The sequence below is a fragment of the Mobula birostris genome, chromosome 9 (assembly GCF_030028105.1).
Source record: "Mobula birostris isolate sMobBir1 chromosome 9, sMobBir1.hap1, whole genome shotgun sequence".
NCBI classification, from domain to species: Eukaryota; Metazoa; Chordata; class Chondrichthyes; order Myliobatiformes; family Myliobatidae; genus Mobula; species Mobula birostris.
Genome location: NC_092378.1, coordinates 113,088,044 through 113,115,421, shown reverse-complemented (window position 1 = coordinate 113,115,421; position 27,378 = coordinate 113,088,044). Strand labels below are relative to the sequence as shown.

Sequence of the window (27,378 nt, the reverse complement as noted above, 5' to 3'; positions counted from 1 at the left end):
ATATAGTTTCTTTAACACAATAAAATGTCTCAAGATGCTTCTCTGAGGATAAATAATATTGATCTATAAATTTATTTGCATATTTAATTATTTTGTTCTGCATGCCAAGTTACCGTTGTTATTAAGACATTAATACATAAAAACACAGCACACCTCAAATAGCAAACCATGCTTTTGCTTGAATGACTGGGCAAGACCAATACTTTAAGGCGCTAAAGGCATAATTATTGGGCAAGTGTTAGTATTTGTTAATATTTTGTTTTGATTCGTACCTGCACATTGAACAACTGCACCAATAACATCCATTCCTGCTCTCTGAACCTTAATGCATCCAATCAAATGTCTGCCAATGTTGACACCAGCTGAAGTGGTGGGAACTGAAGTGCCAATGCATAACTGTAGAATAGTTAATACTGAGTTTATCAGGGCTTGGTGTGGAAAATCTATCACCTGAGAGGGCTGAAAAAGAAAGAAATTCACCAATTTTTGATTTATTTTACAAGCTGTATAATGAAATTGATTTACAATTAGTCTCTGCTCCTGCAATTCAATACTTAAAAGCCCATTTGGAGAAGTATGGACATTTTTCATGAGTTGAGAAGACGTGTTGTTTTATTCCGTGTGATAAAACCAAAGATAAAATCGAATTTCCTCTGACAGACACAACATTTTCTGTTTATTTTCCTGTTAATGATTTAGATTCCAAATCTGAGAAGATGGCAGTCTAATTTAAAGCACAGTGCAACTACTTACCATTTGTAACAGTTCACAGAGATGTGAAAGTGTCTGACAGATCAAGCTGATGCAGGTTGATTTCTTGGAAAGATGATGCTCAGTATCAACCCTGCGATTTGAAAGTTCATCCAGCTGTACTGCAGTAAAAGTGTTTCAGTATTAAACAAAATGTAGATTTTGCTTAAACACAGATATTGAAAATTTGTTATCCAAAATGGAATGTTTTTCCAGAAATACTGTTTTTACAATAGTGTTATGTTTGAAAGAACATACATTATTGATTAATTACAACACTTAAAAAGTTAACAACTAAAAAATAGGATGTTCTTTGGATTAAGGGGTATTACTGATAAGGAGTGATTGAATAAACTTTCTCTGGAACATCAGAAGCTGAGGGCAGACCTGATAGAAGTATAAAATTATAAAGACACACAGATAGGGTAGAGAGCCAGAATCTCTTTCCTAGAGTAGAAATACTGAATACTAGATGTTGCAGCTTTAAAGTGAGGGGGAAACTATAAAGGAAATGTGCAGGGCATATTATTTTTGTTTTTAACACCGAGAGTGGTAGGTGCCTGGAACACAGTGCCAGGGTTGGTACTGGAAGCTGATATGATAGTGGCATTCAAGTGGTTTTTAGGGAGTCACATGAATTTGCAGGGAATGGAGAGATTTGGATCATGTACAGGCATGATTTGGCATCATGCTTGGCACAGACACCATAGGTGTGTTCCTGTCCTATACAGTTCTATGTTCTAACATGTTAATGTACTATATTCTCCAGATCCCCAAACTGACATCCCTCCTTCCCTCCTCAGACTGATTAGTCAGGTTTTGTTTATTCTCTGCTGAATGCTAAGGAAAAAAGTAGAGAAAAAAGTAAACATCCTCACTAAATCTGTCTTTTCTCACTGACAAGTTTTCAGCTATACATTTTCACTACTTAGTTATTTTCATAAAGTAGGAAACAAACAGGATTAAAGCTTCCAAAAAGTTAAAAGCACATTCTGATAAGGATGCTGTTCTGATCTGACACCAACCCTCCCTCTTGAGGTTCAAGTTTCAGCTCTCACCCTCTCAGAACCCTAAACATTCAGCAACAGAAAGCAGATCACACCAAATCAAAGTCTGCATCAACATTGTAAAATTTGTGTGGGAGTTCATGCTTTCACAGGGTTGTTGTTGATTGATGCCGTTAGGATTTTACTACAATATCACGGTACTTTCTGGATATTTTATGAGTTGCAAAAGTTTAAAGAAATGGTGTGTTTTGCTGCTTTTGTGATTTCTGCAAACAGCAGGTGCTTGTGACAATGTAGAATTTCCTTTGGAATGGAGCAGAATAGAAAACAAAGAATTTGAGAGTGGCACTGGTGAGAGTATGTATGATATCTTCTTGAGGAAAAAAGATTCATGTTTAATGGAGCCAGCCACTTCAATTACCCCACTCCCCTGGAATGAGTGGCGTCAGTAAACTTCTGGAGATCATATTTATTGCCTACAGTGCTACAAGCCCTCTGATTATGCTGCAGCAACAGTAATGCACGGCAGCTGGGCGCACAATGGATAGTGAGTCAATGGATAACTCACTACTGCTCCCACAAGGCGAAGGCTGCTTTCCAAGTACAGCGGTTTAGACTGTGTGAAGCTGATGCTGACACCTTCTTGCTCCTCAATACCAAACATAGGCTTTCTGGCAGATATCCTGATGTGTCAATGAATCATCGTGCACTTCCATTAATGTTTTTCCATTGCCTACCCCATCAAAATCTGTATCTAAGTCCCCTACAGCAAGACTTGGCTAATTGCTCCTCTGCTGAGCTGACACATGTCACTCTTGTCTCCTGCCCTGACTGCAGCACATATGTGCCAGGCAGATTATGCTTTCACACCATCCAGTAAATTGCCCAATGCGTCTGTACGGTTGCGAAAGTGAGACTGATTGACTGTGCTTTCCTCACTGCTGATCATGTTTCAGTCCTTGGGTGTCTGAAATGAAAATGTCACAAATAAGGAACTGGAATATAAGGGAAAAGTAGTAAGGGGCGCCTTTTTATATAAGAGATGTGCATCAATATCAAAATGTGTGTTTCGAACTGTGAGACATGAACAAGGGGCTTGTAGCAGTGTTAAATACATAAGGGTGAGCTGAAGTAAAGCAAGTGAGTGAAGTGCATGACTCCATTTGATAGGATCTCTTGGCACAGGTCACTGGGTATCAGTTGCTAGTGTATGGCTTTTGAATGTGCCTTCACTAATCTTGTGTGAATTCACAAGGACTTGCCTAATGGCCATGATTTCTGGGCTTCACCATCCACTGTTTTTGAATTGGAAGACATCCAAGTACAGAACATTCCTCATCTTGACTAAAAAGCCCCAAATGAAGTATTTGAAAACATCGCTGCTGAATTTCTCCCATTGCATCATTCATCAGTATTTCACCCCGCCACAATAAATTCCCTTTTACAGTTGGACAATTTTAATTGGCAAGGCTAATTTTAACTGGAGCTATTGCCGATTGCTGCTGTGTGCTGTCAATCAACAACACAGATAACACTGGCTAAATATTAAAATCGTTTAAATAAGCAGGCACCATGAAAATGCTAGACTACAATCAATAGGCACAGGGCTCCTTCTGCTTATGTTGAGGTCTACTGCAGCTCTTATAAAAGAAGAAACATAGTGTATCAATCTTCTCTCAAACACTTCTCTGGGTTTACATAATTATTTCTACAATATGGTCAAGTATTCAGTATTATCATGTTGCTTCCTGTTTAAATTTTTAAATCTACAAATTGAAAACAAAATTACCACAGGCAGAATTAGTCAGCTTTTGTAAAATCTATGTAAGCAGTACCTGCATCATCCCTGGTTACGTTAAAGATGTAATTCAGTGGCTGGAGCACTGTTGTCATAGCCTGCATCCTAAGTGGCTGTGGACTTTTAAAAAATACATTAAAATAAGATGCTGAAACAGGATGTAGTATACTCATCATTAATACAAGCACAATCTTCATACTTTTTTTAAATAAAACTTACAAGCAGTAATTGTTTTCTAAAATTATAACATCAGCTGCAGAACCAAAGTGAAGGGAGCAAGCTACCAGCTCATTAAGGAAAGCATTTAAAAAATAACAGATACATTCAAAATTCATTACTAAATAGTAGGACAAATCAAATATGAAATTACCATTAGATATTATATCAGCATTGGCTAAATTTACAGATGACAGAGCTATGTTAGTTGGTCTACATCAAAACCCCAACTCCCATCAAGGAAGTGTGATATTGATTAATACTGAGAAACAGATGAAGATCTAGGCATTGGAACTCAATGTGTTTCAAATATTCGAACATTCTTTCACCAGATTTCTCTACTTGCTTAAGCTGAATAAAGACTATTATATTGATAGCTCCAGCTCCAGTCTCCAGGAGACTCCTTCAAGCACAACATATGCAATAAAGAAAACCTTAGCAAAAATTGTGTGGGTTCCTTAGATTGAGGCAGGAGTAATTCTTTTGGTAGTTAAGATAATGGCAGAGATATCACACAAATATTTTAGTTTGTTTTCACAGGAATCAAACAAACCTGACTGTCTGTAGGTAGACCCATTGTTTCTGCCCGCTGCTCCTGCCGCACTGAACTTGTGTCTGCATACCTGAATTCTGTTTTATCCCCCTTGGTTCAGTCTCTTCCCACCAACATCAGTGACACTTCACATGCGCTCAATCTTTTCAATGATTTTAAGTTCCCTGGTCCTGATAATCATATTTTCACTATGGATGTCCAGTCCCTAAAAAAAGCTTGTATCACATCAGGAAGGTCCTAAGATCTCCACTTTTTTTTCCCTTGACAACAGACCCAACAGGTTTCTCTCCACCACCACCACTCTCCTCCGTCTGGCAGAACTTGCACTCATTCTCAATAATTTCTCCTTAGGCTCCTCTCACTTCCATCAAACCCAAGGTGCAGCTATGGGCACTTGCATGGGTCCCAGCAATGCCTGCCTTTTCATCAGCTACGTGGAACAGTCCATTTTCCAAGCCTACACCAGCATTGCTCTCCAACCCTTTCTACGCTACATTGACAACTGCAGTGGTGCTGCTTTCTGCACCCGTGGAGAGCTCATCAACTTCCACCCTGCCCTCAAATCTACCTGACCCATTTCTGACACCCATCTCCCCTTTCTCGATCTCTCTATCTCTATCTCTGGAGACAGTCCATCTACTAATATCTTTTACAAACCCACTGACTCTCACAGCTATCTGGACTACAGCTGTTTCTACCCTGTCACTTGTAAAAATTCTATTCCCTTTTCTAAGTTCCACCATCTCCACCGCATTTACTCTCAGAATTTGGCTTTTCATTTCAGAACAACTGAGATGTCCTCCTTCTTCAAAGAAAGGGGCTTCCCATCCTCCACTATTAATACTGCCCTCACCAACATCTCTTCCATTTTGTGCACATCTGCCCTCACCTCATCCTCCTGCCACCACACCAGGGATAGGGCTCCTCTTGTCTTCACCTACCACCCAGAAGTCTCCGCATCCAGCACATAATTCTCCGTAACTTCCACCAACTCCAACAGGATCCCACCGCCAAGCATATCTTTCCCTCCCCCCACCCATCCCCACTTGCTGCTTTCTGCAGGGAACGCTCCCTACGTGACTTCCTTGTCCACTCATCCCTCCCCACTGATCTCCCTCCTGGAACTTATCCTAGCAAGTGGAACAAGTGTCACACCTGCCCCTACAGGTCCTCCCTCACTACTATTCAGAGCCCCAAACAGTTCTTCCAGGTGAGGTGACACGTCACCTGAAAGTCTGTTGGGGTCATCTACTGTACCAGGTGCTCTAGGTGTGGTCTCCTGTATATCAGCGAGACCCAATGTAGATTGGGAGACCGCTTTACCGAGCACCTACGCTCTGTTCGCCAGAAAAAGCGGATTTCCCGGCGGCCACCTATTTCAATTCTATTTCCCATTAGCATTCCAACGTCAGTCCATGGTCTCCTCTACTGCCACGATGATGCCACACTCAGGTTGGAGGAGCAACACCTTATATTCCGTCTGGGTAGCCTCCAACCTGAAGGCACGAACATCGATTTCTTGAACTTCCGGTAATTGCCCCTCTCCTTTCCTTCACTATTCCCCATTCTTGTTTCCCCCGACACTTTCTCTTCTCACCTCCTTCTGCAGCTCCTCTCCTTTCCCTTTCTTCCATGGTCTTCTGTCCTCTATCAGATTACCCCTTCTCCAGCCCTTTATCTCTTTCACCAATCAATTTCCCAGCCCTTTACTTCACCTCTCCCCCAATCCCAGTTTCACCCATCACCTGTCACCTTGCACTCCTTCCTCCCCACCTTCTTATTCTGACTTCTTTCCCCATCCTTTCCAACCCTGATGAAGGACCTTGGCCTGAAACGTCAACTGCTTAGTCTTTTCCATAGATGCTGCCTGACCTGCTGAGTTCTTCCAGAATTGTGTGTGTGTTGCTTTGGATTTGCAGCATTTGTAGATTTTCTTGCATTAGTCAAAGATTATAGTTTTTCACAGGTACATCTACAGTTGATGCTTCCTCTGAGCAAGGATCACACCCTCAGAATAAGGACAGGAGTGATGGGGTGGAGATTCGTCTCTATCAAAGGAGGAGTACAGCACCCCTTGCCTCCGCTAGCCTGCATGTCACCCTTGGGTAAGGTGTAGCACCTGCTTAGCCCCACCGATCAGAGTCACATGAAGCCATGGCAGCAGGTGGCGGATGATCGTATGAGCAGCTAGTGCATATCACAAGTCCTGGTTAAGCAACCACTGACACCAGGCAATCTCTGAAGAGTATTCATAATGGATAATGGCCTCACCAGTTTGTAAGGACACTGCCCAGAAGGCAACTGCAAACCACTTCTGCAGAAAATTTTGCCAAAAACAATCATGGTCATGAGACCATGATTGCCTATTGTCATATGACACGGCACATAATGACGATGATGAATTCAGAAAAAGGACATGGATAAGTCCTATCACCTTGAGGTGAATAGGATTTGGAAATCATGAAGTAAAAGAAACATGCACCTGCAAATGCTGGAGATCCAAAACAAAAAGTGAAAATATTGGAAGCACAGGGTCAGTGCTTAAGTGAAGAGAGAATCAGAGTCAACATTTCCAGTAAATTTTGATTACATATGTTTGGAGAAAAGAGAAGGTCGAGATATATTACATTTGCTCAGAGACTGCTAAAGTCTTTTCAGTTATAAATAAGATGATCACTCGTGTGTGAATAAATCTCTTGAAAGGAGTGAAAGTAATCTAATGTTGGTTTATTAAGCTTTCTAAAGAGAGATGATTTTAATATACCAATGAGAGATGTCATAAATTAACCTGAATGGCTTGTCAGAGAAAATTTAGATTGTTAAAATGCTTGAATAGTCTTTATAGGGAAGAGTACTCAATTATTCTCCCATATTGAAATAAAATTTAGGTCTCTGAAAAACAACCACAGAATATTCTGCACTATAGTGCATTGTATTAACTCACAATGATTTCTATAAACATTCAAATTTAATTTATATTCTTTTTAACAATTGGACCAAGCTACAAGTTCAATAAACTTACTCTAAGGTTGGAGGAGCAAGACCTCATTTCACCTGGGTAACCCCCAACCTGAAGGCATTAACATTGATTTCTTCAACTTCCAGTAATTTTTCCTCCTCCCCATTCCTTCTTCTTCAATTGCCCACTCTGGTCCCCCCCTTACCTCCTCTCTTTGCCTCACTTGTCCATCACCTCCCGCTGGCGGCCCTCTTCCTTCTTTCTCCCATGATCCACTCTCCTCTCTACTGGATTCCTTCTTCTCTGGTTCTTTACTTTTTCCACCCATCACCTCCTAGCTTCTTACTTCTTCCCCCATCCCCCACCCACCTGGCTTCACTTATCACCTTTAAGCTTGTAATCCTTTCCCTACCCTCACGGTCTTATTTTGGTTTCTTCCCCCTCCTGTTCCAGTCCTGAGGGTCACTATCTGAAATGTCAACTGTTCATTCAAAGCTGCTTGACCTACTGAATTCCTTCAACATTTTGTTTGTCTTACTCTGAATTGCCAGCATTTGCAGCATCTTTTGTGTCAATAAAACCACTGCTGCGGTGGTCCACGATAGCTAAATTATAAAATAAAATATACTTTATATTTAAAAACGCAAACAACAGGAATTCTGCAGATGCTGGAAATTCAAGCAACACACATAAAAGTTGCTGGTGAACGCAGCAGGCCAGGTAGCATCTCTAGGAAGAGATGCAGTCGACGTTTCAGGCCGAGACCCTTCGTCAGGACTAACTGAAGGAAGAGTGAGCCTTACTCCTGACGAAGGGTCTCGGCCTGAAACGTCGACTGCACCTCTTCCTAGAGATGCTGCCTGGCCTGCTGCGTTCACCAGCAACTTTTACGTGTGTTGCTATACTTTATATTTTATCGGTTGTGATTCAAAAATGGGGATCAATCACATATGAGAAACCTATCTAATTCTTGCACATTTTTCTGATGTTCAGTTTACTTATTCCCATTGGTGTCAGTAGCCAAATATGAAAATAAATTTAAAATTTTGGATGTGTGAAAAGTTCATTTGACTCATTAGGTCACACAGTAATAAAAATCCCTATGAGTTTTACTCTAACGTATCTACTTCTTTGGAACTTGACATGAGTTCAGCTGGAATTCCCAATTTCCATCATGTATTGCAACTCTGGCTGCAAGAAAAGGATGAGCAGAGAGCAGAACTGACTGTACATGCATGCCTTATTGACAGATTACAAACTGAGGTTTCCTTGTTTCTGGGATCTGAGTATCATTGGCAAGACCATCACACTGCTGAGCAGAGAGTTGCAGAATTTAGACCTAAAAGACAGGTGAATATATTTCCAACTTTGATGGTGTGGGACTTAGGGGAGAACCTGGTGGCAATGTGTCCAAGCATTTGATCGCATTGCAGTACATGTTTGTAGATATCACAGGTTTAGGAGATGCTCTGAGGATATGCCTTTTCATTGGCTATGTAGAACAGTCCATGTTCCAAGTCTTCCCCAGTAATGCTTCCCCAATCTTCTTCTGCTACATTGACAACTGCATTGATGCTGCTTCATGCACCCATGTTGAGCTCCTCAATTTCACCAACTTTGCCTCCACTCTGCCCTTAAATTCATTTGGTCCATTTCTGACACTTTTCTCCCCTTTCTCAATCTCTCTGACTCCATCTCTGGAGACAAGGCGATGACAGATATCTTTATAAACCTACCGATTTCCATGGTTAGCTTGACGGTTATTTATTTCCACCCTGTCTCCTATAAAAATGCCATTCCCTTTTCTCAGTTCCTTCATCTCTGCTGCATCTGTTCCCAGGATGTGGTTTCCTTTCCAGGACATCAGAGATGTCCTCCACCATTGATGCTGCCCTTACCTGCATCTCCTCCATTTACTGAATATCCACAGTCACCTCACCTTCCTGTCGCTGTAACAGTGATAGAGTTCCTCTTCCTTACTTACCTCCCCATGAGACTCCCAACACATAACTCTCTGCAACTTCCACCATCTCCAAAGGGACCCTACCACCAAACATATCTTAACCCCCCCCCACCCCCACTTTCCACAGATTGCTTCCTCCATGATTCCCTTGTCTATTCATCCCTCCTCACTGATCTCCCTTCTGGCACATCACTGTACTCCTCCTCCCTCACCTCCATTCATGACTCCAAACAGTCTTTCCAGGTGAGGTGACACTTCACCTGCAAAGCCGCTGGGGTCGTCCATTGTGTCCGGTACTCCTGATGCAGCCTCCTCTACATTGGTGAGACCTGTTGTAAATTGGGGGACCACTTCACTGAGCACCTCTGCTCCATCTGCCAAACCAAAACGTCCTGGTTGCAAAACATTTTAATTCCGATTCCCATTCCTGTTCCGAGATGTCAGTCCTTGGCCTCCTCTTGTGCCATAATGAGGCCACCTCCAGGGTGGTGGAGCAACACCTTATACTCCGTCTGGGTAGCCTCCAGTCTGATGGCATGAATAGCAATTTCTCCTGGTTAAAAAAAATTGTCCCTCCTCCTCCTCTTCTATTCCCCATTCTGGCTCCTTATGTCTTCTCACCTGCCTATCATTTCCCCCTGGGTCCCCTTCTCCTTCCCTTTCTCCTATGGTCCACTCTCCTCTCCTATCAGATTCCTTTCTCTCCAACCCTTTATTTTTCCTACCCACCTGGCTTCATCTATCACCTTCTAGCTAGCCTCCTTCTCTTCCTCCTACCTTTTTATACTGTTATTTTACTCCTTCCTTTCCAGTCCTCAAGAAGCGTTTCAGCACAAAACGTCAACTATTTCTTCACTTCCATAGGCGTGGCCTGACCTGTTGAGTTCCTCCAGCATTTTCTGAGCTTTGCTTTGGACTTTCAGCATCTGTAGAATTTCTTTTGTTTAAAAAAACACTTATTTCTTCATATTGAAGTTCTGCCTTCAGTTGAAAAACAAGTTTTCCAAGGAGGCTACAATTATATTTTGTAGTGATATCACAATGTTCTCCATACTACTCAAGGCTGTACAAATTTCTACATTAAAAGACGACGAATAGCTATCAAATCTGCACCTGTAATTTCATTGCATGGGTCTTCTACTGGCAAACAGCACCAGACTCAACCTGTACATTTATCTCCCCTGTTGTTATTTTAAGCAGCTTCACTCATATTTGCTAAAAGAAAATACACTTGAAATTGTACAATCCATAAATTACTTAGAACAACAGACAAGAAATTGTAGAGGGAGCCTGAAAATACTTGAGCTATGCTTCCATTTCTAACGATTTTAAGAATATATTACACAGGGGCCAATAATTTCTACTTTAAGGAATAAGTTTGACACCCAGGACTGGGAGGAAACCTTTCTGTTTTAGGACAGCCTATATATCCATTCTTCAATTTCATTGATCATGATATAAAATATTTATATTTCCCCGTAACAGAAATAAATATCTAAGCATTCTTACCAGTTCTGGAGCTTTACAATCCCTGAAGATAATGCCAATGCTTCAGCCTGATTCAGTGACTTCAGTAAGAGACCAAGCAATTCCCATGTCTTGGACTGCAGTATTTCACATTGAACTGTTCTGTAAGATTGAAATTAAAAAATCTTTTACTCACTCCATGTGACTTAAAGACATAAAGCCAATAAATTATGCCACAATTCATCAATAAGTGACTTTTCTTCCTTTTCCATCTTTATTCCCTAAATCATGAAATGAGATAAGGAACTTAGATGTACACAAAGAATACTGACTGTACACATTTCAAGGGGCATTACCAAGACCAATTATTTTGAGGAACAAGTCAGCCTACTCAGTTTTCCACCTCCCTCCAATCACACAATTGACAGCAAATCATCACCATGGAGCACGAGCTTATGAATCCCATTGCAGTGAAGCAGCAATGGCAATGTTCCATCATTTACATTGAAACTAATTAATAACACACAGCATTTTTGAAGGTAGTATTAAACAGGTAAACCCCATTCATTTGGCGTGAATTAGCAGAATATGATTAGGTAATTTTAGTACCTATAGATGCCAATTTTTTTTTCTGTATTATTCTCTTGCATTAGAAATTTCCTACCTTCCCTAGCTTTTTATAAATGAATTACTACAAAGTTATAGGTTAAACAACGTGCCCATTGCACAAACCCCATTTCCAGAAAAGTTGGGATATTTTCCAAAATGCAATAAAGACAAAAATCTGTGATATGTTAATTCACGTGAACCTTTATTTAACTGACAAAAGTACAAAGAAAAGATTTTCAATAGATTTACTGACCAACTTAATTATATTTTGTAAATATCCACAAATTTAGAATTTGATGGCTGCAACACACTCAACAAAAGTTGGGACAGAGTTAAAATAAGTTTGAAAAGTGCACAGAAAAGTCATGTCACTGTGACAATTATAGCCACCTGGGCTCGGGAGTACTTCGCTCACTCAACACAGTCCGTCACTGCATCCAGAAATGCAACTTGAAACTGTATTACGCAAGGAGGAAGCTATACATTGACTCTATGCAGAAACGCCGGCCAGTTCTCTGGGCCTGAGCTCATCTCAGATGGATCGAAAGACTGTGGTACCGTGTGCTGTGGTCAGATGAGTCCACATTTCAGCTAGTTTTCGGAAAAAGACAGGCATCAAGTTCTCCGTGCCAAAGATGAAAACGACCATCCAGATTGTTATCAGCGAAAGGTGCAAAAGCCAGCATCTGTGATGGTATGGGGGTGCATCAGTGCCCACAGCATGGGTGAGTTGCATGTATGTGAAGGTACCATTGACTCTGAGGTGTATATTAGGATTTTAGAGAGACATATGTTGCCATCAAGGCGACGTCTCTTCCCGGGACGTCCATGCTTATTTCAGCAGGACAATGCCAGACCACATTCTGCACGGGCTACAACAGTGTGGCTTTGTAGACACAGAGTGAGTGTGCTTGACTGGCCTGCTGCCAGTCCAGATCTATCTCCTATTGAAAATGTATGGCGCATCCTGAAGAGGAGAATCAGACAACGGAGACCACGGACTGTTGAGTAGCTGAAGTCTTATATCAAGCAAGAATGGACAAAATTTCCAATTGCAAATCTACTACAATTAGTATCCTCAGTTCCAAAATGATTAAAAAGTGTTATTAAAAGAAAAGGTGATGTAACACAATGGTAAACATGCCTCTGTCCCAACTTTTGTTGAGTGTGTTACAGCCATCAAATTCTAAATTTGTGTATGTTTACAAAATACAATTAAGTTGGTCAGTAAAACTATTGAAAATCTTTTCTTTGTACTTTTGTCAGTTAAATAAAGGTTCACGTGAATTAACATATCACAGATTTTTGTTTTTATTGCATTTTGGAAAATATCCCAACTTTTCTGGAAATGGGGTTTGCAATTCGAGAAGTGTATTAAGTAAAGAGACTATTGTCAATTGCACTCTCAAGTATTTTCTTGAATCGTTCATGAAAATGAAGTATTTCCAGCTTTAGTTGGAGAATTTTAACTCAGTGTTATTTGTTCCAGTCAATATTCTCAATTACTCTTCTATTGCTTAACATCCCATGCTCCAAAATTGCAAACTCACATAAGAACACTCAATTTGATTCAAGTATCACTAAATGGTATCACTGTATGATATTTTCACTCACTGGGTAAGACAGCTGAAAGCTAATTTTTTTCTCTTGAAATAACATATTAGGTTCTAGAGACATTTTAGATCTAAAAGTAATCCAACTGGAACTGGAATAAATTCATCACAGCTTATTTCTGGTGGATTGCCAGAAAATCAACAAGCATAGTGTGAAGCAAACCAGAATGTCATCTGACAGAACTGTGGAGACAAATATTAAGAAGCTCTTCTAAAAGCTTCTGTATTCTTACCTGGATATATTCAAGAATAGCTCTGCCAAAGGTTGACCAATTTTAGTTAGATCACCATTTAAAAGTAACTTTAAACTTCCTTCAACTTTAGGCCACAATGATGCAATACAAGCTGGATCACAGGTTACAGAAATCTTGGAGAGTAGTTTCAGGGCCAGTTGAATGTTGGAAGTGATGTTGGATCTCAGAGAATCTTCAATGTGTTCAGTAATTGCACAGACACATAAAGACCAAACAGTAGAGTCCAAACCAGTATTTGTACCAATTGTGTCAGTTAATTGGATTTTTCTACTAGTTTCCAATGGAGCAAGTTCAGAATGTTGTAAAGAGAAAGATAAAATGTTCGCCAGAAGTTGGCTTGCTGCTGAGGCCACGAATATACTTGGATCCCTCTGAAGACATATGATCTTGGAGATACAGTCTAATGGCACAAATGATAAGAAAGCATAACCTATTGTTGAAATTAGAAGCACTTTTTTAGATAAAGCAGAAATACAATGTTAATATAGGAAACATTTCCAATTTACACTTTAAATTTCACGAAGAATTTTTTATTTCTCACAGTCTTGTTTCCTAAGAACAATGAACAACATCAATTCATCACAAAGGGCTTTCATCATATCCATTAATCAACAAAAAGATCACATCTAGGTATCCTAGACACTATAATTCCGGTATAAAACAGTAAATTTTCTGAAGTACTTCCAAAGGATTTAGATTTTTCCTTCAATAGAGAGACAAATACTTCTCACAGCACCTGAAATATGGCCTCACCAATGCTGTCACCAAGCCTTGTATTCAATTACTCTTGCAATACTCATCAAAGTGAGTCTGTTGAGAGTTAGGGGAGGATATCACATTTATTTATCTCATGACCTGGTTCGGATCTATTACAAGAAAGAAATAAGCAATATCATGCTTTAAGTGGTTTCTAATTGAGCACTTGGCCTTTAGCCTTCAATGCCAAGATGATGAAAGTGTTCATTTAGACATCTCTTAAGTGTTGGCAAGGACTATTTCCACCACCAATAGTGCAAGGTCTTTTCTAAACCACTTACCGTCCTTTCTCTAAATCCATGTCCTCTAGTTTTATTCACCTCTGTTAAGGTGAGAAAGATTCCTGCAGTCTATCTTATCTATACCTATCATAGATCTACATACCTTAACCATGTCCCTTTGAACCTCCCCCATTCCAGAGAAATAAGTTCCCTTGAACATCAATGCATCTGCTTTTGTGTGGAGCCACAGGAGACTGGTGAAGTTTTAAATTAATATTTCTCAACTGTATGTACCATAGTGAGGGTCACGGAAGCTAGAGAATTCAGGGAAGAGAACAGCAATATCTTGAAACATAACCACATTACAAAGGAGCTTGCTCTGGCAATCTTAAAGCACGTAAAGCTGAATAAATCCCCGAGACCTGACCAAATACTGTATATCCCAGGAAAATACAAAATCAGGAAAGAGATACATGTATCATCATTAGCTGCTGGTGAGGTACTAAAAGACTGAAGGGTAGATAATGTTGTAACTTTACCTAAGAAGGGCTGCAAGGATAAACCAAGGAACTATAGGCTGCTGAAATTAATTTAGTGGTGGGAAAGTTATTGTAGGAGATTCTATGAAACAGGATTTATCTGCATTTGGAAAGGCAAGGATTGATTAAGGATAATCAGCATGGCTTTGTGTGTGTGGTTCTATCTATTGCCTCGCCTCATTTCACCTTCTCCTTCTACTCTCAATCTTGATGCAGGATCTCTGCCTTGACAGATGCTGCCTGCCCCACTGAGATTCTCTAGCAATTGTTCGTTATACATTTAAGGAAAAGGATGAGGCAACAAAAAACCTCCCTCAAAGAACCTTTGGTAATTGGGTTCAGATCCTCAGTGTTCTTCATCTGTAGAAGCAAACTTACTGAACATTTTAAGGTGGAATTGGATAGACTGTTAAGTAAGGTAAAGCTAGATATCTAGAAAAGCGGAGTTAAAGCTACAATCATGTTAGCATCCCTACAATTACAACATTTGTACCATTTTGGTTTTCTTATCTAAGAAAAGATGTCTTAGCTAAAAGAAAGAGTAAAGATTTACTGGACCGCTTTCAGGGATGGAGAGTTTGCTGCATAGGAAAGAATGAGCAAACTTTCCCTTTTTTCATTTGCTCAAAATAATAAAAAGTCTCATTGAAACTTACAAAGTTCTAATAGGGTTTTACAGGCTGAATACAGAGGAAATGTTTATCTGGCTAGTAATTCTGGAACAAAGTCAATCGAAGAATAAGAGATAGCCTATTTAGGACTAATATGAGGAGAAATTTCTTCACTGATTAATCTTCATCTGAAAAGCTAATGTCATAGCACAAATAATTAACCTTCATGAACATTTGGAAAGAGTCAATCTACTGTAAATCCTCAATATAAGATGGCCAATAGTTCACAATAAAAATAACAAACAAAGTTTCCTTAAGGACGTAATAGCCAGGGGTGGTTGTGGGGATAAGATCCTACTACCTATTAAATGCTCCTAATGGTGTGCGTCTCAAATAACCTCTGACAACCGAGTCCAGCTCCTGGCCTTCACATGTGGCTTAGCTACTAAGTCCAGAAGAACCATTTTTATTGATAGGAGAAGGGGCAGGGGTGGAGGGTTACTGGTGCCTTAAAACCAGTCGCTTCAGGCAGATGGGGCTCATCAGCCGTGGTCGGAAGCTCAGCTAGAAGAAAAACTATGATCTCCAACCTCCGTTGCCTTGCAGCAATACCCACTCATAGGGAAGGCTTCAGGAGTAAACCCTGAAGAAAGGTCTGGAGTTGGAGTCCCTAAGGCAGTCCTACACTGAGCTCAACACTGAACGGCAACTCCTGCAATGTTGTTGGTGCCAACTGAATTGGTGTCTGCTGTACCTTTGTGTTCATCAGCTGCTTGGAAGGGTGTAGCCTGCTATACAGGTAACAGCTAGCTCTCTAACTCATACTGCAATGGTTTGTGTATCACGTAGACAACTGGGATGCAACAAATATGGTCGATCCCAACCAACAGAGGATCTGAGCAAATAAACAACACTACATGTATCAGATCAATCATACCAGCTCCCAAGAACAGGGTCAGCTGCCTTAATGATTATTGCCTAGCAGCACTCACATTGACTGTTATGATGTGCCTTCAGAGGTTGGACATGGCTAGAATTAACTCCTGATTGAGGAAGTACCTGGTCTAGCTGAAATTGACCTGTGGTTGGGTTGACTTGTTCTCTGCTCTTGAACAGTGCACTGATGAGATCTCCTCGTACGGTGACGAAACATTTGCAAATGTATTGCCAAGATTGGGAAACAACTAAATCCAACCATCGACCACCCGAGCTACATTTTCCGAGTTATTTCCAATTTACTTACTGTCACAATAGATCTCCAGTGGATGCAATCTCACTGGCTCTCCATTTCACCTTGTACCACCTAGACAACAGCAATATCTACTTCAGGCTGCTATTTATTGATTACACTTTAGGGGTCAACACCATCATCCCCGCAGTACTAGTTAACAAGATTCAAAACCGGCACCTTAGTACTTCCCTCTGCAACTAGATCCTTGACTTCCTCATCATGAGATCACAGTCAATGCAGAATGGAAATAACATCTCCTCAATAGTAATCAACACAAGCTCAAGAATCAGAGACACACCCAGATCAAGGGTATGTGCTCTGCCCACTACTCTATTCTCTCTACACTCATGACTGCATGGTTAGACACAGCTCAAATGCTACCTAGAAATTCACCAATGACACAACTACTGTTGGCAATCTCGGGTGGTGATGAAGAGGTGTATGGGAGTGAGATAGGATGGCTGTTTGAGTGAGGTTGCAAGAACAACTTTACATTCAATGACCAAGGAACTGATTGTGGACTACAGGAATAGGAAATTCGGAGAATTCACAGCAGTTCTCATCAACGGATCAGCAGTGGAAAGGATGAGCAACTTAAAGCTCCTGGGGGGTCAACAACTCTGCAGATCTATTCGGGGTCCAATGTATTGATGCAATTACAAAGAAGGGATGCCAGAGGCTCTATTTCATCAGAAGTTTGAGGAAACGTATGTCACCAAAGTTCCCAGCAAATTTCTACAGGTGTACCTTAGACTGCAATACCATCTGGCATGGAGGTGCCAATACATAGAATCAGAAACAGCTGCAGCTGGTTGTGAACTCAGCAAGCTCCATCATGGGCCCTCCCCTCCCCACCAAGGGGACACCTTCAAAAGGCGAAGCTTCAAGAAGGTGGCATCCATCATTACGGTCTCTCACCATCCAGACATGCTCTCTTTGCATTACAGCCACTAATACAGAGGTACAGGAACCCAAACAGCCATCAATTCGGAGGTACAGAAATCCAAAGGCACACACTCAACGTTTTGGGAATAGTTTCTTCCCCTTCACCATCAGATTTCTAAAGTGTCTGTGAACACTACTTCACACTATCTTTCTAAGACACTGTATATTCCTAATGTAATGTATAGTAATTTTTATGTATTGCACTGTAATGCTGTTGCAAAGCAACAAACATCACAATGTATGTCAGTGACAATAAACCTAATTCTGGTATCAAAGGAGCCTCTATAATTTGCATATGCAGAATTAAAGAACAAAGAGTTTCACATGCATCTATGCATTCAACTGATTTTTTTTCAGTGACCATAATAGACGCTTACAATAGAAAATGTTTATACTTCAGCATTATCATATGATTTGTAAGAGATTGAGTAATTACCATGTTTACAGAGAAAATGAATCACAGCTCTATGCTGTAGCATATTCTGGATACCCATGAGCCAGCCACAGCGTACAGTTGCATCCTTCCATGCTTCATCTTCAAGGTTCGCTGGACTCCGAAACAGACAGCTCATAATTCCATCAGTCTGGAATAACAAAGGCACTGGAATTCAGCAACACTTCAGACAAACTACATTAAAACAAAAATCAAAAGCTCCTTTGATAATCTTCTATTGCCTGGCTTTCCCTCTGCAAATTAAAATTGATAACTACTTAAACTTTACGAGACTGCAAGTTGAAAGAAATACAATAGAAACTGCTGTCAACACTCAGCAGGTTATTCAGCATCTAAAGACAAAGAATCAATCCCTCCACAGATGCCGAGTATTCTTTCCTACCTAACAGCTCTCTCTGCTCCCATGAACCCAATGAATGAAGATTTTATCCTGTGGATTTTTTTTTTTTTAGGCATCCGTTAGTCTCATGAGACCATGGATTTGCGCCTTGGAAGGTTTCCAGGGCGCAGGCCTAGGCAAGGTTGTATGGAAGACCAGCAGTTGCCCATGCTGCAAGTCTCCCCTCTCCACGCCACCGATGTTGTCCAGGGGAAGGGCATTACGACCCATACAGCTTGGCACCAGTGTCGTTGCAGAGCAATGTGTGGTTAAGTGCCTTGCTCAAGGACACACACGCTGCCTCAGCCAAGGCTCGAACTAGCGACCTTCAAATCACTAGACGAGCGCCTTAACCACTTGGCCATGCGCCAACACCCTGTGGATATATAGTGAAACTATCGAATTCATAGCCAGGTATGGCTAAGCCATATAAGGCACATATGGATCTTGCTCTGACCTGCCAGATGAGATGAAGACCCATTCATACTTTATAACATGTAGTCAGACTTGGCTATCAACTTGATCATTTTACCTACTAGATAAAGTCTTCATCCATTGGATTTAAGAGAGCAAAGACAATGGATGGACCACAGAAAGCAGTTAGGGTAAGTCAGCTAATAACTATTGTAGTGAGGATTCATGATTTGAAAGGCTGGAACAATGGAGTTGTTGCACATATAGGTAGCTGCAGAAATGCTGTGGATGATCTTAGTTCAAGACGTCTGAAGCCTGGTTCTAATGCCTACATTTCTGATCTATTGTTACTCAATAGTGATGGATATCACACTTTTTTTTATCTGGATAAGCAATACTGAGCGAGTTTTGGAGGGAAAAGGGAACTTAAACGGAGAGCAAAAATGAAGACACAAAGATGCACAATTCACCAGATGGGATAAGTGTGTCCATGTAACATTTTTTCAAAAGTGACCGTGAACAGGGTTCCTAATGTGGAGGGAGACAGACATAAAGAGAGAATGGAATACTGCATAGAGCACCTGTTAGTTTGGATAATCTCTTGATTTAATAGTATTGGTAAATATGAACATGAATGTACACACACACACACACAGTGATGTAAAGCATTGCTCATTTAGCAGTCTGCCCTATCATTTTATAATTAAGGTGGGTTGTGCAACATGTAGTGAATACAAATATAGAAATTAAGATGCAATTCATTACATTTGAAATTGTTAAAATATTAGAAAAGTGGAGAGTTGAAAAACAAAACACAAAAAAGACTTAGCAGGTTAACAAATAGAAAGGAAACCTAAACAAAATATTTAAAGTACACTTCACTTCTCAGAAAAAAATATCCACCCATCATTCAGCTTTTCAATGGTTATGGAACAGATGACTTTTGGCAACATTTTGTACTCTTATTTAGATTTCCAACTTCTTTTTGCTATTTCTTTCTTTTAAATTTTGAAACTACCATTGGGGAGTGGATTTGACTGTAGAAGAGATTCACCATGATGGCACCTGGAATGGAGGGCTATAGTTACAAGGGTAGGCTGGATTTGTTATCACTGGAATATACGAGGCTGAGGGGTGACCTTATGGAGGTTTATAAGATTCTGGTGCAGATCGGGTGACGGCTTTTTTTTTCTCAGGTTAGGAGAGGCTAGAACTACAGAGCATAGGTTTAAGATGAGAAGGGAGAAATTTGAAGGAGATCTGAAGGGCAAGTTATTCCACAAAGGAAGTGGTAAATGCAGAATCAATCACAACATTTAAAAGCAATTGGAAAGATAATTGGATAAGAAAGGAGGGAAATATGCCTTTTGCAGGTAAATGGGATTAGCATAAACAGGCATCCCAGTCAGCATGGGTCCCAGTTGTACTGAACTTTGGCTCATGACTACATACCTCAAGTTTACAGAAATGCTCCTCTGAAGCTGCAAGTAGTCCAGTCAGTCGCATAATGAAGTTCAAGATGCTTGGATTAAGGTCCTTGTACTTGGCAGCATTTACAATATTGATCAGACACAGATTCTTCTGCAGAGCACTGAGCTCAGTTTCTGAGGAAAGACCACAAAAAATGAAATATAATCTTAATAGTTCAAATGTTTACTTTGCAATTATAATTTTGCTTCTGGCAAATATATTTCAGATCATTAGATCAAAATTACTTTCACGGTCCTTAAAAGTAAGTAACACAAGCAGATCTTAGCTATAATCACATCTTTCACTGTTAACCCATTCTTAGTACATCACAGTGCACTGTGAAGGGCAACAAGGGTGGCTAATGTGAAAATGTGGGTGAAAAATCACTCTGGAGTGCACGTCAGTGCCAGGAATTACTACTATAGGATAAGTTACAATAACTTTATTAGTACAAATTGCAACATTTTAGTGCTAAAAACGCACACACGAGGAAATCTGCAGATGCTGGAAATTCAAGCAACACACATCAAAGTTGCTGGTGAACGCAGCAGGCCAGGCAGCATCTCTAGGAAGAGGTACAGTCGACGTTTTGGGCCGAGACCCTTCGTCAGGACTAACTGAAAGAAGAGCTAGTAAGAGATTTGAAAGTGGGAGGGGAGGGAGAGATCCAAAATGATAGGAGAAGACAGGAGGGGGAGGGATGGAGCAAAGAGCTGGAAAGTTGATTGACAAAAGGGATATGAGAGGATCATGAGACAGGAGGCCTAGGGAGAAAGAAAAGGGGGAGGGGGGGAAAACCCAGAGGATGGGCAAGGGGTATAGTGAGAGGGACAGAGGGAGAAAAAGGAGAGAGAGAAAAAGAATGTGTGTATGTAAATAAATAACGGATGGGGTACGAGGGGGAGGTGGGGCATTAGCGGAATGTTCATGCCATCAGGTTGGAGGCTACCCAGACGGAATATAAGGTGTTGTTCCTCCAACCTGAGCGTGGCTTCATCTTTACAATAGAGGAGGCCATGGATAGACATATCAGAATGGGAATGGGATGTGGAATTAAAATGTGTGGCCACTGGGAGATCCTGCTTCCTCTGGCAGACAGAGCATAGGTGTTCAGCGAAACGATCTCCCAGTCTGCGTCGGGTCTCACCAATATATAGAAGGCTGCTTCGGGCACACCGGACGTAGTATATCACCCCAGCCGACTCACATTCTTTTATATACACACACATTCTTTTTCTCTCTCTCCTTTTTCTCCCTCTGTCCCTCTCACTATACCCCTTGCCCATCCTCTGGGTCTCCCCCCCCATCTTTTCTTTCTCCCTAGGCCTCCTGTCCCATGATCCTCTCATATCCCTTTTGCCAATCACCTGTCCAGCTCTTGGCTCCATCCCTCCCCCTCCTATCTTCTCCTATCATTTTGGATCTCCCCCTCCCACTTTCAAATCTCTTACTAGCTCTTCTTTCAGTTAGTCCTAACGAAGGGTCTCGGCCCGAAACATCGACTGTACCTTTTCCTAAAGATGCTGCTTGGCCTGCTGCGTTCACCAGCAACTTTGATGTGTGTTGCTTGTTATTTTAATGCTAATTTGCTTCTGATGTACAAAAAATACGATTATGCAAACCATATTTTTCCACAAGCAATGGTTGCCTAGTAAACCAGGTTTAAATAAATTGATTACCATTTCCTGTAATTGCTTGGAAACAATCAAGAAGCTTCTCCAGACAGGTATCGTCAACAACTGACTTGCTGGTGTCTCCCAACACGGCACAAACACGGGGCAGCAGCTCCTCATAGTCACTTCCCATTGTACAACTTTACTACAAGTTCTCTGAAAAAAGATCAAAAATATAAAACCTTGTGCTTTTTTGCCAGTATATAAATATATCACACACCTTCCCAAGAATCTCCCTGATAAGCCACAGACTGCTAAATATCTCTCAACAGTTATCATATCATACCATACAATACTTACCCTATCAAGTAGGATAGAATGAGTTACAGGCTCCAATAGGTTGTTATACAGTGAAGTTTTATACGAGTACTTCCATTTTATACCACTTATTAGCTGTTTTTAATTTCATGTCTAATTTGCCAAATATCAAAATATTTTATATATTCAACACAACATTTTAGTTTCCTAATTTTTAGATGATATTGCTGTTTTCTTGTATATAGAACAGCCACAATAAAACTCATAACAATGTATTGCCTTGGTGTTCCTAACAAAGCATATCTGAACTGGTAGATAAGCAGAGAAATGAAGGCATTTTTTGAAGAACAATAAAATCCTGGGAGGAGAAAAAGGGTCGCAAACAAGAGAAAATCTGCAGATGCTGGAAATCCCAGCGACACACACAAAATGCTGGAACTCAGCAGGCCAGACAGCATCTCTGGAAAAAAGTACAGTTGACACTTCGGCCAAGTCCCTTCGGCAGGACTGGAGGAAAAAGATGAGGAGTAGGTTTAAAAAGTGGGAGAGGGTAGAGAAAAACACAAGGTGATAGGTGAAACTAGGAGGGGGAGGGATGAAGTAAAGAACTGGGAAGTTGATTGGTGAAAAAGATACAGGACTGGAGAAGGGGTGTCTGATAGGAGAGGATAGAAGGCTATGGAAGGAAGAGAACGGGGCGAGGGAGGAGTACCAGAAGGAGGCGATAAGTTGAGAAAGGGAAAAAGGGATGGGAAATGCTGAAAGTGGGCGGGTGCATTACCAGAAGTTCTAGAAATCGACGTTCATGCCATCAGGCTGGAGACTACCCGGGTGAAATATAAGGTGTTGTTCCTTCAACCTGCGTTTGGCCTCCACGACAGTAGAGGAAGCCATGGATTGATATATCAGAATGGGTATGGGCAGTGGAATTAAAATGAGTGAAAAAGAATTCTCTCAAACCTTGTTTATGCCATTGGATACCCCCCACCACTGATAACCGAAGGATCTATGGACCCTTGATTTAAGATAAAGGCATCCGTTAGTCTTGTGAGACCATGGATCTGCGCCTGGAAAGTCTTCACTCTCCGGGGCGCAGGCCTGGGCAAGGTTGTATGGAAGACCAGCAGTTGCCCATGCTGCAAGTCTCCCCTCTCCACAACACCAATGTTGTCCAAGGGAAGGGCATTAGGACCCATACAGCTTGGCACCGGTGTCCTCGCAGAGCAATGTGTGATTAAGTGCCTTGCTTAAGGACACAACACGTTCCCTCGGCTGGGGCTCGAACTCACGACCTTCAGGTCGCTAGTCCAATGCCTTAACCACTTGGCCATGTGCCCACACGGATTTAAGATAAGGAGTGAGATAGCATGCTGCTTCTGGGAAGAAACACAATTACAAATTTTAATCCATATTTTAGTGGCAGATTGCAATGACTTCTTCAGATTGGAGCTGAAATAGGATAACTTCAACACCATTCAGGATAAAGCATCCCCCATGATAATGCACCTTATCCACTCTCCAAATGTCCAATCTCTCCACCACTGATGGACGCAGCAAATGACCTTAACAAAATGCACTTTAGTTATTCCATAAGCACCACACAAACCAAGTAAGACAAGGGCAAGTGGGCATCTGAGAACATTACCACCTGCAGGGGCTTTCTATGCTGTATACCATACTAACTTGGAAATATCTCAACACCCCTTTATTATTACAATGCTTAAATCATTCCCTAAAGGCACTTTGAGATCATGTGTATCTGGACTGTGAGGTTCATGAAAATAATCCACCAATACGTCTCAAGAACAATGAGAGATGAACAAGTCGTACACCTTTCCAGCAATGCCCACAAGGTAACAAAACATTAAGAAAGTGGCCATGCGACTATTTGCAGGAAATGAACATTAAGGGACAAATTTGTTGAGGTTTGATATTAGCTTGGGTGCTTATTGCACAGGAAAAGAGACAAAGTTCTTTATTGATTCAAATTTGTAAAGCCAAAGGCAGTGAATTTGCAGAGACAAACTGGAAAAAAACAATATGAAGGCAGAGACAGTGGTTTCAACGGTGCACGCTGAAGTTGGGGAGAAAGTTGCCAATTTTTTAGAAACTGAGGGTAAAATAATTGTCAGTGTTACATTGCAAATCTAACTCTGATACTCTGATAGATGAAAGCAATATTAAGTGCTTATTCCAAATTACATTTTAAAAATATATTAGCCTCAAACACTTGTTAGATATAACATCAAAAAACTACCCTTAATAATGTCACTCTTGCTTTTCAGGGAATGAAACCTGCCGTTCTTGTCAAGCCGAGTGGCAATACTAGACCAACCAGGATCATAGATACAGAGAAAACCTACAGCACAATATAGGCCCTTCGGCCCACAATGCTGTGCCGAGCATGCACTTACTTCAAAAATTACCTAGGGTTACCCATAGCCTTCTATTTTTTTCTAAGCTCCACGTACCTGTCCAAGATTCCCTTAAAAGACCCCACCGTATCCAAACCGCAAATCACAGGCTTGAACAATTCCAAAATCATATTCAAGACAAACAAATGTAAAAGACATAAAATTAGTGAAGTATATGGTTTCATGACCTATCGGGAAAGAGCATTGCATGCAGATGGTATCTTGACTGGAATACAAGATACTCATTAGTAAATCTACCGGGCAATTCAAGAAGGATTTCATTTAAAGAGTGCTTAAAATGTGGAATGACCACCACAAGAAAAGCAGATGCATTTAAACCAGATAATTCAAAGTTCAAAATAAATTTATTACCAAAGTACATATATGTCACCATATACAACTCTTTCTTGTGGACATTCTCAGCGAATCTATAGAATAGTAACTGTACCAGGATCAATGAAAAGCCAACCAGAGTGCAGAACAAACTGAGAAAATGCAAATTTAAATAAGTAGCAATAAATAATGAGAACATGAGATAATAAGATAAAGAGTCCTTAAAGTGAGATCATTAGTTGTGGAACATTTCAATGACGGGGCAAGTGAGTGTAGTTATCCCCTTTTATTGAAGAGCCTAATGGTTGTGGGTTAGTATCTGCTCTTGAACCTGGTGGTGCGAGACCTGAGGCTCTCGTACCTTCTACCTGATGGCAACAGCGAGAAGTGAGCATGACCTGGGTGGTGGTGATCTCTGATGATGGATGCTGATTTCCTATGACAATGTTTCATGTCGATGTCCTCGATGGTTGGGAGGGCTTTACCCCTGATGTTCAGGGGAACTAGCGTCAGTGTTATGTAGCAGTGATAGACCCTTCAGCCTCATTAATTTCAAATCATGGAACACGCATCAATCTTAACCTCACTTTTCAGTGACTGGCCTGTAACTTTCTATTCCTTGGGGATTCAAGTCTCATCTATATGAGTTTGCGCCTAAACCATTCCCCTAGACAGTGCATTCGGTAAAAGCTGCTCCTCAGATCCCTTTCAATCCTCCTATAGCTCATCTTAAACATTCAACTGTTATGTAGCTTCAGCATCTGTGTTATGGGGAAACTTTTTCTTCTCTCCCTGCACTATTTTTGCACTTCATAATTATGTGTACCTTGATCACGACTCCCTACCCTACTCCAAGGTAAAAGGGTTAGATAGATAATACGGTGAGGTTAAGAGGGGGTGGGAGGCGGCTTCCAATGGAGCATAAACATTGAAAGAGTACACATTCTATGTGTTGCATAAGAAAACAGTAAATTACCAAACGGCGGAGGACTGAATTGTAACACTCATCCAAGCAGTTCCCAATACACAGCTGAGACAGAGATTAGATGCACCTCGAACTTTAACGCACCACTACGAAGACCAGCCGCAAAGGCATGACGACAATTTTATTTTTTGTAAGTTAATGAATAACAAGGCCGAACAGCAGCGCACCACACCGCCGTCTCCCTGCTACTCACTGATTGAGGGACCAGAGAGGCGGCCGCCCCACCACCGCTGGCTGAACATCCGGGACTTCCTGAAAAACTAAAGGGGTGGAGGGAAAAAACTCCATAACAAAAAAAATTCAACGACAATAACAATTAGCGCAACATCAGAGTACTTTACTTTTATTTCGTTTTTCATCTGAGACCACGCTGGTAACCAGTAAGGATCTCGCCCGCCTTTGACATCTTCCCCTCTGAGGTAAATAATCCACCCCTCCGGGCGCTGGGAGCGCCGCTGACCCCGGGATAAAGGTCAAACACCGGCGCAGTCGGTGCGCGCGCGCTCCCGAGGCCGGCCGCGCGCCCGCGTGAACGAGTGGCGCGCTCTCTCGTTCTTTTTCCGGCCGCCGATCTAGAGGAGGATGAAGGAAACGAGTGACGGGGAGGCTCGGGAGGCTGAAGATGAAGTTGCAGAGTTGGAGGAGCCAGAGGAAGGTTTCAGCGATCCCGAAGGCTTCGTGGATGACATCTCCGACGAGGGTAAAGCGGAAAAAATCCATCCCGTTCGATGATTTTGACGCAGAGCTGAAACAGTTGGTAGCACTGAGTCCATGTGCGTCTGGGAGTAGCTGGAGCCCGAGGCCTAGAGCCGGCTTTCGGAAGCAAGAACTGCTGTAGATTTTAAACTACGTTGACTAGATTGCTTGCATATTATTTCAACCAGGCCGTGTGGACTTTGTCATCGTTTATCTGGAGTGTCATTCATTAGTTATTGCATCTAATTACATTGTCGTCAGAGTAAAGCATCTCTAATGTTTAAAGACGTATGTAGGAAAGTGTTTGATCCATTAGTAAAGTGTGTAATGAGATGCTGGTGAGGATTTGAGATGAACTGGAAGGAGATGTTTTCATGAATTTTGTATGGGTTATCATTTAATTGCATCATACTGTAATTTTAAATTAGTGCCAACCGCCTGCTTCTTGTAGTATTTATTCTGAATTTTTGTTTTTTTTTGAGTGAAGGACTCTTTATTCAATAGATCAGTAAACTGAACTTTGCATTTTCTGCACCCCCACCACCCCATCTAAGTATCATATTTAAGGACATCGGAATTTCAGCATGTAATTCTGACTAAACAGTTAACTGCTACTAATGTTTTTCTTCTGTTCTTGGTTATTCGCATTTATCATGATCGTCATTGCATTTAAGTAAAGATAATAGATTCATTTTCCTTTACAAATCACAACCCATCTCCAGCTTCTCAAATTCTTGTCCACTTTATCTGGCATGTGAACATGAGATTCTGCAGATGCCACGAATTTAGAGATGATTTCTCTAAATCTAA

The 27,378-nt window shown here is 41.1% G+C and overlaps 2 protein-coding genes across 4 annotated transcripts in view; one reads left to right on the top strand and one right to left on the bottom strand.

The window, feature by feature from the left end:
- Positions 1-26,335, bottom strand: part of brat1 (BRCA1-associated ATM activator 1) — a 38,197-nt gene extending 11,862 nt beyond the window's left edge. Inside the window, exons 1-9 of one of the 3 annotated variants that reach the window (XM_072268627.1) lie at positions 26,214-26,335; positions 21,889-22,038; positions 20,192-20,343; positions 17,929-18,076; positions 13,169-13,619; positions 10,756-10,875; positions 3,593-3,675; positions 754-872; positions 273-459 (exon numbers count right to left, since the gene is read on the bottom strand). In XM_072268627.1, coding sequence (XP_072124728.1) covers positions 273-459; positions 754-872; positions 3,593-3,675; positions 10,756-10,875; positions 13,169-13,619; positions 17,929-18,076; positions 20,192-20,343; positions 21,889-22,015 — 1,387 coding nt within the window. In that variant the 5' untranslated portion in view covers positions 22,016-22,038; positions 26,214-26,335. Of the gene's footprint in view, positions 1-272; positions 460-753; positions 873-3,592; positions 3,676-10,755; positions 10,876-13,168; positions 13,620-17,928; positions 18,077-20,191; positions 20,344-21,888; positions 22,039-25,863; positions 26,091-26,213 lie in introns of those variants that run through there. The other 2 variants (XM_072268625.1, XM_072268628.1) reach the window with 2 other exon arrangements.
- Positions 26,336-26,419: 84 nt separating this feature from the next.
- Positions 26,420-27,378, top strand: part of LOC140202975 (eukaryotic translation initiation factor 3 subunit B) — a 50,448-nt gene continuing 49,489 nt past the window's right edge. Inside the window, exon 1 of the mRNA XM_072268629.1 lies at positions 26,420-26,572. Coding sequence (XP_072124730.1) covers positions 26,455-26,572 — 118 coding nt within the window. The 5' untranslated portion in view covers positions 26,420-26,454. The remainder of the gene's footprint in view (positions 26,573-27,378) is intronic.